Below are 11,203 nucleotides of genomic sequence, written 5' to 3' on the forward strand. Positions count from 1 at the left end.
TAAAGGTGACAAAACACTCGTTACAAGTTTTACCTCTTGTTAAGTTGAAAGAAACCATTTCATCTCATTCAGGCCAGACCCTTATAACATTGTAATCTTATTACAGCAACACCTTTTTATTTTCATTAGAACTTTATTATCATTGATAAAATTTAAGATATTTGTAATTTGCATATAACATTAATTAAATATCTTTTAACACTGACTAATTTAAATCGCAATGGTGCGCGTTACAAGTCAAAACCGTCCACGAGTTGGACATTGAACTTATGAACGTAACGTATGATAGTTCCCAAGGCAGAATATATGGACAAAACCGCTTGAAAACAAAAAAGAGAGAATAATTATATTTCTGGAAAAAGAAGGAAACGTATGAGCTTGAGCATTAGTGTTCATATTTTGAGTCCATTGCTTTTTCAGCATGTGATTTGGAAATGGATAATCGCCATTTGTAGCATTGTTAATTTAGAGTATCAAATCATAAATACATGCACTCCAATTTTATTACCAACGGAAACGATTGCGTCGTGTGATTAATTATTGGATTTATTTATAAATAATTAGCATGAATTATAAGAGTTAGAGTTTGACAAGTAACTGATAATACAACCATACTACTGCCAACATAATATTATTTTCGATTTACTTTTCACGATTTGTATATTCATATTGTCAATATATATAATATTACTCTCAACTTACTCTACACGATTCGTAGATTCATGTTTCACATTTATATTAATTGTATTAGGTGAATGGTTCAAATACCAATTCAACACTACCTGCATCACATTAAACAAGTAGCAATAGGCAACACTATTATATTTCTTGGAATTGCATTCAATTACGTGGATGAATAACAACACTAAATCATCACACTAAATAAGTAATAATAGGCAACGTAACTCCGATCCATTATATTTCATGGAATTGTATTCATTTACGTGGATGGTCGAATGTATAATAGTAATTATTTTGTTTTATTCCGAGTCTAGCTAGGTAACAACCTTTGTACTATACCCTCAAAAAACAATTAAGGTAACAACTTTTCTATAAATATAATAATTACATGAAGAATGTAATATATAATGAGCACAAGAATGCATTGAGGTTCGGAGCTGCAAATGAAATGATGTTGACTTATTTGATTGACCTATTTGTCTGTTCATACCTTGAAGTGACATGACACCAGTTTAGCTAGACCACTATTTCCTGAAGAATAATGGTAGGCTTTTCTATGAGAAAAATTCAAAGATTCACAGTCATCAATAAAAGTTTATTTAAAAACTTGAAAAATAATTTTTTCAAAAATAACTTATTTTTTAAAATAATTTAATTTTTTAATATTTGGCTGAACATCATAAATTAAAATTATCATTTTTTAGTTGAAAGTTAAGAAATTACATTTTTTGGAATATATTATTTATAATAATAATAATAATAATAATAATAATAATAATAATAATAATAATATTATTATTATTATTATTATTATTATTATCATTAAGTGCTGGTGGTGGAGGTAGTAGTGATGATAGTGATGACGTGGTGGTGTTACTAGTGGTGGTAGTTGTAGTAGCGGTGGTAATTGTAGTGGTGTTAATTATAATTCAAAAATTAACTTGAAAAGGGACCAAAAATAAGATAAATATGAGAAAATAGAGAATTTCGAAAATGTCTTCCAACTAAAAAATCTAAGAAGACAGTTTTCATCAAATTGGACATTTTTGCTATTGATCACAATAAATATTTTTCTTTGACATTATTTTCTTTGAATACCACAAACACAGAAAAATATGAAAAATGACTTTCAAAAGTCATTTTTGGGTTTCTAAATGGACCCTAAGTAAATTATGATTTTGTGTAATATCACTTTTTAGCACATGTAGGTCTTACGAATAGACAATAGCGATTAGTGTCACGACAAATATTTCAATGTCATTAAATTATTAAGTGTTGAATATTTTTTTTTATTTTATTGGGCATAATAATGACTAAGATCCTCTATAGTTCTACTTAAACGGTAGGGCATTGGTCTTGCATATCTATATCTATATCTATATCTATATTCTATGTGATAGTAGAAGTGTGATAAGGAATATACGGTCCTAAGTACTATATACGTATGTCGTTATATGAGTACGGATCTAAGCCTATAAAAGGGACCCTAATCCTTTAAGAAAAGAACTTTTGGGTCCCCTCCCTACTTCTCTCTAAAAAGATCCTTGGAAATGCTCTCTTTTCTGGTTAATAGAAGAACAAGGAATAAGATGGTTTCTTGGGGCTAAATTCTTCCCTCTACTTCATAATTTACATATATTGTTATACACATGAAAGGTGCCCATTTATAGGGCGTTGGGAGTAAGGGTGTCCATTTACGATCGTTAAGATTAATTATGACCAAAAGTCGAAAAAACTATGGTTTTTGTACCAACGAGGAAGAATTACCCTAGTTCTTACGTCCATTTTGTGCTATAATTATGACCAAAAGTCGGAAAAAACTATGGTTTTTGTACCAACGAGGAAGAATTACCCTAGTTTGCTTTACTTTGCAAAATTTGAAACTGGCACAGTAAATAATTATAGCACAAAATGGACGTAAGCTTTTGAAAAGAATAAGAATACCAAAAATAGATCTTAGAATAACCTAACCGGATAGCAACGATAGCATTGAAGGTGTCACACGATTTAGCTCAATTGGTTCAATTGATCACCTTAAAGTCTTACTATACCAATAATATGGAAGCTTAAATCTCACTTGGAATCTGAGCCTAAAGTTTATTAGTAGACCTTAGCTGATAAGAGAAGATGAAGATCGGATCATCATTAAGAGACCTTATGAAGACCCTTTTTACTGTGACTAAAAAAAATGAAAACGATATCTAAGTTTTTTCAACTTTCATGAATCCGTTTGCATTACCACAATCGTAACACCAGTATCTAAATCTTTTTTAATTAATAATTCAATACTAAATTTTATTTTATTTTTTCAATTTTACTATTTGACTCAAAAAATCCCATCCCAATCCTACTTGTAAGTACTAGATCTGTTGTCAACTAATTTAATAGACAAGTCAAGTAAGATAGGTCTTTGTTTTTTTTTAAATAAATAAATAGGTTATACAAAATTACATACAAATTTTAACATTGATAGATTATACAAAATTACACACAAATTTTAACATGGATAGTTTATAATAGATTACACAAAATTACACACCAATTTTAACATTGATATATTATAATAGATTATACAAAATTACACACAAATTTTAACATTGATAGATTATATAAAATTACACACAAATTTTAACATTGATAGATTATTTTGCTGGCATAGTCGTTTTGATAAATTACATTGACTTAAAAGCCTATTAAGTGAGATGACTATCACTTTGTGCCATAAGAAGCCCATCATATCATATTAGGTGTAACTCACATAAAGCGGCTGACAAATTGAGTTGTCCGTGCAGACAAATTGAAATTGCTCTGCTGATCGTATTAGTGTATAGTAGTATTAAAAATAGTGCAATTTTAGTCAAGTTAGTGGGATTGGTGATTTGTTTCTTCATTTAAGCTGTTATTAGCTTTCTTGATTTGAGGTCGTTAACGACGTACGGACTATCTAAACTAGTTTATCCTTTTGCCTACTAGGAAAAAATTTTAAAAAGAAAATTATAAAGAGACTGGAAATTTGAAAAGCAACACTCTTTCCATTGCTATAATAATTGCATAATAATTATGATGGTAATTAAACTAAATATTGGTTGTTGAATTTGTTTTTATAATAATTATAATTAAATTATTTGTCATTTTTCCCATATTTATTTTAGTAATAATATAAGTACATAAGTCATATTACATATCGATATTTTAAAGATAGTTGTAGACAAACTAGTCATATATTATTCAATTAATTGAGTAATATTTTTGCACTAATATTATAATCAAATAAATGTATACGTTTAATATTAGAATTTTTTTTATAATTTCATATTTATTTTTATTATCTAAATATATAATAAAGAATTTATCAATGCATCGCACAGGTAATTGGACAATTATTTGCTCTAATTCAAGCAAGGAAAACATCAGGAAACATAATCGATCAAACCAATTTCATCTATTGCGCTATATAATATTCGATGTTATAATTTACGTAATTGTATATTGATCCAAATATTCTTAAAATATTATAATAAATCCATTTCGTGCAACGCATGGGCGAAAATACTAGTACTCAAAAAATAGTTTATCCTTAGCCCACTTGGAAAAAAATTTTAAAAGAAAATTATAAAGAGATTGGAAATTTGAAAAGCAATGCGCTTTCCATTGCTATATATATATGTGTGTGCATCAATTGATTGTAACCGATTATCCATTAATATAATGGCTTTGGTTGATGAAAGTATCCAACTCCCATTATCATCACCTCATACTTTCAATCATCGAAAACATAATGCGAAAACCGGGCATAGAGTTCTGAGATATCTAAAGGGCTCACTTGGAAAAGGGCTATTTTATGCTGCAAACTCCCCCATTAAGTTACGAGTACTCAAAAAATAGTACTATTCTATTATAATAAATTCATTTCGTGCAACGCATGGGCGAAAATACTAGTACTCAAAAAATAGTTTATCCTTTGCCCACTTGAAAAAATATTATAAAGAGACTGGAAATTTGAAAAGCAACGCGCTTTCCATTGCTATATATATATATATATATATGTGTGTGTGCATCAATTGATTGTAACCGATCATCCATTAATATAATGGCTTTGGTTGATGAAAGTATCCAACTCCCACTATCATCACCTCATACTTCAATCATCGAAAACATAATGCGAAAACCGGGCATAGAGTTCTGAGATATCTAAAGGGCTCACCTGGAAAAGGGCTATTCTATGCTGCAAACTCCCCCATTAAGTTACAAGTACTCAAAAAATAGTCTGCAAACTCCCCCATTAAGTTACAAGTACTCAAAAAATAGTACGCAAACTCCCCCATTAAGTTACAAGTACTCAAAAAATAGTACTATTCTATTATAATAAATCCATTTCGTGCAACGCAGGGGCGAAAATACTAGTACTCAAAAAATAGTTTATCCTTTGCCCACTTGAAAAAAAAATTTAAAAAGAAAATTATAAAGAGATTGGAAATTTGAAAAGCAACGCGCTTTCCATTGCTATATATGTGTGTGTGTGTGTGATTGTGTATGCATCAATTAATTGTAACCGATCATCCATTAATATAATGGCTTTGATTGATGAAAGTATCCAACTCCCATTATCATCACCTCATACTTTCAATCATCGAAAACATAATGCGAAAACAGGGCATAGAGTTCTGAGATATCTAAAGGGCTCACCTGGAAAAGGGCTATTCTATGCTGCAAACTCCCCCATTAAGTTACAAGTACTCAAAAAATAGTCTGCAAACTCCCCCATTAAGTTACAAGTACTCAAAAAATAGTACGCAAACTCCCCCATTAAGTTACAAGTACTCAAAAAATAGTACCTATTCTATTATAATAAATCCATTTCGTGCATCGTATGGACGAAAATACTAGTACTCAAAAAATAGTTTATCCTTTGCCCACTTGGAAAAAAATTTAAAAAGAAAATTATAAAGAGACTGGAAATTAGAAAAACAACGTGCTTTCCATTGCTATATATATATGTGTGTGTGAGAGAGAGAGAGAGAGATTGTGTATGCATCAATTGATTGTAACCGATCATCCATTAATATAATTAGGGATGGCAACGGGGCGGGGCAGGGAGTAAGGGTGTGCATTCGGTTAATCGAACCGTTTTAACCGAACCGAATTAACCGAAATTTTAAAACCTTTAACCGTTAACCGAACCGAAGTATGTGTTACCGAATTAACCGAACCGAAATTTTTTCGGTTAATCGGTCGGTTAACCGATTAACCGAATATTTTAAACTTAAAATATAAAATTCTAAAAATAACACCTAAAATAATAAATCCAATTAAAATAAAATACAAATCATCCATAAATTCAAATATTCAAACATCCATAACTTCAAATCCACAATCTAATTAGTATTTAGTATTTATATTTAATTATTTATCTATATATATAAAAATTCGGTTAACCGTTCGGTTAATTCGGTTAACCGACCTTTCGATTCGGTTAACCGTTCGGTTAATTCGGTTAACCGACCTTTCGAACCGAATTAACCGTTGGTTAATTCGGTTAACCGACCTTTCGAACCGAATTAACCGTTCACCGAAGTTTCAAGATTCCTTTAACCATTAACCGAACCGAATTTTTCGGTTCGGTTAATGGTTAACCGAAAAATTTCGGTAAATTGCACACCCCTAGCAGGGAGTATACTCCCCGTCTCCGTCCCCATCCCCGACGGGGATTTGAAATTAGTCCCCATCCCCGTCCCCGATCAAAATTTAGTCAAAATCTTAAAATAGTGTAATTTTTAATTTTAAAAAATAGAAACTTAAGTCTTATTCTTAAATGTTTTCAAAAAAAAAGTCTTATTCTTCAAAATAATATATATATATATATATATATATATATAGTAACATTACAGTAAGCTTATAAACTTAGTAACATTTCTGTAATGTTACTAAGTTTGTTACTAAGTTCATACACTAAATTAATGTTACTGTAAATCTGTAATGTACTGCATGCCACTGTAATAATATATATATATATATATATATATATATATATATATATATATATATATATATATATATATAGAATCACATTCAAGTAAAAACAAGTCTTAAAATACAAACGTATGGATGTATTCCCCGTCCCCATCCCCATCCCCGACGGGGAATTATATGTATTTCCCGTCCCCCTCCCCGATTGCCGAAATTTTTCCTCATCCCCGTCGGGGACGGGGCACATTGTCATCCCTAAATATAATGGCTTTGGTTGATGAAAGTATCCAACTCCCATTATCATCACCTCATACTTTCAATCATCGAAAACATAATGCGAAAACAGGCCAGAGAGTTCTAAGATATCTAAAGGGCTCACATGGAAAAGGGCTATTCTATGCTGCAAACTCCCCCATTAAGTTACAAGGTTTTTCTGACTGAGATTGGGCTACTTGCAGTGAAACCAGAAAGTCTGTAACAAGTTATTGTATCTACCTCGGGGATTCTCTCATATCTTGGAAGATTAAGAAACAAGCTACCATTTAAAGATCGAGGCAGATCAAGAATACAGGGCCTTAGCATCCACAATGTGTGAAATCTAGTGGCTGCTATACTTGTTGGCAGATTTAATTGAGAGCAGGTAGCAATGGTCCTATTGCCTTATTTTGTGATAATAACTCTGCTATTGCAATAGGAGAAAACCATGTGTTCCATGAGCGTACTAAACACATAGAGATAGATTGTCATGTGGTGAGACAAAACGTTCATGAAGGAGTCATCAAATTATTAAGCATTCCATCACACAAGCAGAGAGCAGATGGTTTCACCAAGGCCTTGCCTAAACAATTATTTGACAGATTTCATGATAAGCTGGGCCTTCAAAACCTTCACGCTCCAGCTTACGGGAGTGATAAAATGACGAAAATGTAATTTCAAAGAAGGGCTTTTATGTCTTTTAACATGCTTTTTAGTTTCAACCGGATTGTAACAGCATATAAATAAAGAGCAGTTGCTCTAAGGCTATATAAGAGTTTTTTGCATTTTTAGTCCCATGACTATAGTGGCACTTGCAGGATTGGTCCACGACTTTCAAACTTTTCAATTTTGGTCCATGACTATTGTTTTTGTTACAAAAATGATCCTTCCGGCGCCGGAAAATAAAACCCGGCGGATTCTCCGGCAATTTTTCGCCGGAAAAAAAATTCCCGTTTCAAGTAGGATTAAAATTGACATTTCTAAAAAATTAATTTAGTTTATTTTTTATTCAAAATTGACATTTCTAAAAAATTCCCCTTTGTGTTGGCAGATGTTACTACTGGGCAAAATTATTCAAATATTATTTTTACTTTTTAGTTTAAATGTAATCTTAATAATATTATTTTTTGTTGATCTTGAATTTGTATTAATAATTTTGAATTTGTACTTTTTTTTTGAAGGTAACGTAGCTATTTCACTAATTCATAACATAAAACGTTTACATCAATGATCAATGAAATGGTAAACCATTCCTTATAGTCAGACATAGAAACAACTTTTTTAACTATGCTATAGAAAACTTGAATCGTAGACTGTTTCATAACTACAATTGAATTTGTACTTAATTGGCTAAAAAGTAAATATAATTTAAATTTAAACGAAAAAGTAAAAATAATTTTGAATTTGTATTTAATTTTACTAAGATTAACTTGGCTTCGTATACTTTTAGAAATTAATTAGTTTACCAAAATAAAAAATAATTAAATTGACTACATATATTTTTAGAAATTAATTTGTTTTAACTTAAATTAATTGTTTAAAAATATCAATTTTAATCCTACTTGAAAGGAGAATTTTTTTTCCGGCTAGAATTTGATGGAAAATATGTCAATTTTTTTTTCCGGCGAAAAACTGCCGGAAAATCCGTTGATTTTTGTTTTCCGGCGCCGGAATGACCACTTTTGCAACAAAAACAATAGTCATGGACCAAAATTACAAAGTTTGAAAGTCGTGGACCAATCCTACAAGTGCCACTTTAGTCGAGGGACTAAAAATGCAAAAAACTCGTCTATATAACAAGAGAGTATGTTCAATTAACGCCTTCTCTCTTGCTCAAGTCTTTTCTCTCTCAATCCCCTACTGCCTGCTTAGTTCATCACATCCATTAATATAATGGTTTTGGTTGATGAAAGTATGGCTTTGGTTGATGAAAGTATCCATCATCAAAAACATAACAGGGAAAGAGACACGATGCATTACAAGGTTCTTTTGATTGTGAACTATGTTTTCCTGTTGGTGGGCTCCGTATCTTCGAGCTTGCTTTCCAAATTCTACTTCGTCCATGGCGGATCAAGCCGATGGGTAGCCACTTGGGTCCAATGCGCCGGCTTCCCGCTGCTCATCCCCGCCGTCTATGCCTTCAGCTCCACCGAGCGGCGGCCCTTCGCCGGATTCAACCTCCCGATCGTCTCTCTCTCCGTCGTCATTGGCCTCATGCTCGGCGTCAACAACCTCCTTATCTCCTGGGGCACATCCTATCTCCCCGTCTCTACCTCCTCCCTGGTTCTGGCGTCTCAGCTCGTCTTTGTTCTCTTTCTGTCCGCCATTATCGTGAGGCAGAAGATCACGTTCGCTAATCTCAACTGCGTTGTTCTTCTAACCCTCGCCGCCGTCTTGCTGGCGTTGGATTCCAGCAGTGACAAGCCGGAAGGACTCACCAAAGCCAAGTATTTCGTCGGATTCTTTTGCACTATCGGAGCCGCCCTCTTGTTCGCTCTCTACTTGCCACTAGTAGAGAAGTTATACAGGTAATAAATGGCTATTTATGTTTTCAGCTTAAAAAAGATTTAAAGATGTAAATCTTGAGTCGCTTCAATTCTCAGTTTATGTCAGATTAAATCTAAGTCTCTAGAACCCTTGCTCAAGAGACATTAGAAGAAGTAAATCACAAGTTTTCGATCAATTTATCAGTTCTGATTGGTCAAGATCTCCCGATAATCTAATTCTTAATGGGATCCAAACCTTAAGAAGACTCTAAAGCAAAATTTTAGAGTGATCAATCGAACTAATAATGGAAGTAACCTAGAATGGCAAAATTTTAATTTAAAGATGATTTGGTTTCCAAATTAAAGTCTTTGTGGACTTAGTGGATCTATGTATAAATTAATGGTGCAGGAATGTGGACTGCTACGCCATGGTGGTGGAAATGCAGGTGGTGATGCAGGCAGCGGCGACCGTGCTAGCGACGGTGGGGATGGCAATCGACGGCGGGTTCTCCGGCATGAAAAAGGAAAGCCAAGGGGGGTTCAACTTGGGGTCCAAAGCCTACGTAATGACGGTGGGTCTCAATGTGGTGACGTGGCAGCTGTGCTTCATAGGCACCGCCGGCATGGTGTTCTTAACCACGTCGGTGACGAGCGGGATCTGCTCCACGGCGCTGATGGCCGTCAACGTCATCGCCGGAGTCTTGGCCTACGGAGATCACATGGGCGGCAGCAAGGCCGTCTCCACCGTGCTCTGTGTATGGGGGTTTTCCTCTTACGTCTATGGCATGTATGTAAAGACTAAGAGAGTCACTGAGGAAGTTCCGCCGGAGATCGGAACTGAAAGTGACTAAACCCGGGCGACCGGCGGTAGTCCGTAATAATTAGCGTACGTGTGCATTGCATTCCTGTACAACAATATTCTATTGTAGGAAGGGAAAAAATTAAATGCAGAAGAGACTCAAATTTTATTAATAATTGCCTTTGCTAATTATATCCCATTTGATTAATGATGGTTGATTCAAATTTTTTCTAATTTAATGTTTTATATTTATTATTATTTTTTAGAGTTAATTTCAAAGGAGGTCTCTTTCTTTGGTGGAAATTTCAAATTTAATCTCAAACTATCATTTTTGTCATTTAACACTTCATACTATCATATTTTAGATAATTTTGATCCTTCCTATACTTTTCTGGTCAAACCCTATTTTTAGGCAATGGGAAAAAAACTGGCGCAAAAAACTAGAAAATAAAAAAAAAATTGAAAAAAAGAAAATGCTCTTCCCTAAAATAAGGTTTCACATGAAAAAGCAATGGAAATTACCAAAATTCAATATTTTTCTTTAAGTTTGTGACATTCAATATTTCCTTCATATAAAGTGAGTACATATATCAACTAAGTTAAATGTCATTTTCCTTTATATTTTAATTTGTATTTGCTGTTCATTAAGAAAAATATATATTGTTTTATCTTATTAGAATTACTACTTAATATCTACTCTTTGGGGTTGTATTATATGTGGAAAAAAATTTAAAAAGCAAATAATTCTTTATTTTTCTTCGATGTCAATTGTCAATGCATTAACTGATCAACATTGTAATCTCATACAGGCAACACCCCTATAACATTGTAATCTTAATACAACAACACCTTTTTATTTAAGATATTTGTAATTTACATATAACATTAATTAAATATCTTTTAACACTGACTAATTTAAATCGCAATGGTGCGTTACAAGTCAAAACCGTCCACGAGTTAGGCATTGAACTTATGAACGTAACGTACGATAGTTCCCAAGACAGAATATATGGAC

The 11,203-nt window shown here is 32.7% G+C and overlaps 1 protein-coding gene across 1 annotated transcript; it reads left to right on the forward strand.

The window, feature by feature from the left end:
• Positions 1–8,796: 8,796 nt before the first annotated feature.
• LOC116026875 (probable purine permease 4) lies at positions 8,797–10,240 on the forward strand. Its single transcript, XM_031268301.1, has 2 exons — positions 8,797–9,431; positions 9,799–10,240. Exons 1-2 carry the CDS (start codon positions 8,797–8,799, stop codon positions 10,238–10,240), a joined length of 1,077 nt encoding a protein of 358 aa, XP_031124161.1.
• Positions 10,241–11,203: the final 963 nt, after the last annotated feature.

Source organism: Ipomoea triloba, chromosome 8 (genome assembly GCF_003576645.1).
Source record: "Ipomoea triloba cultivar NCNSP0323 chromosome 8, ASM357664v1".
Lineage (NCBI taxonomy): Eukaryota > Viridiplantae > Streptophyta > Magnoliopsida > Solanales > Convolvulaceae > Ipomoea > Ipomoea triloba.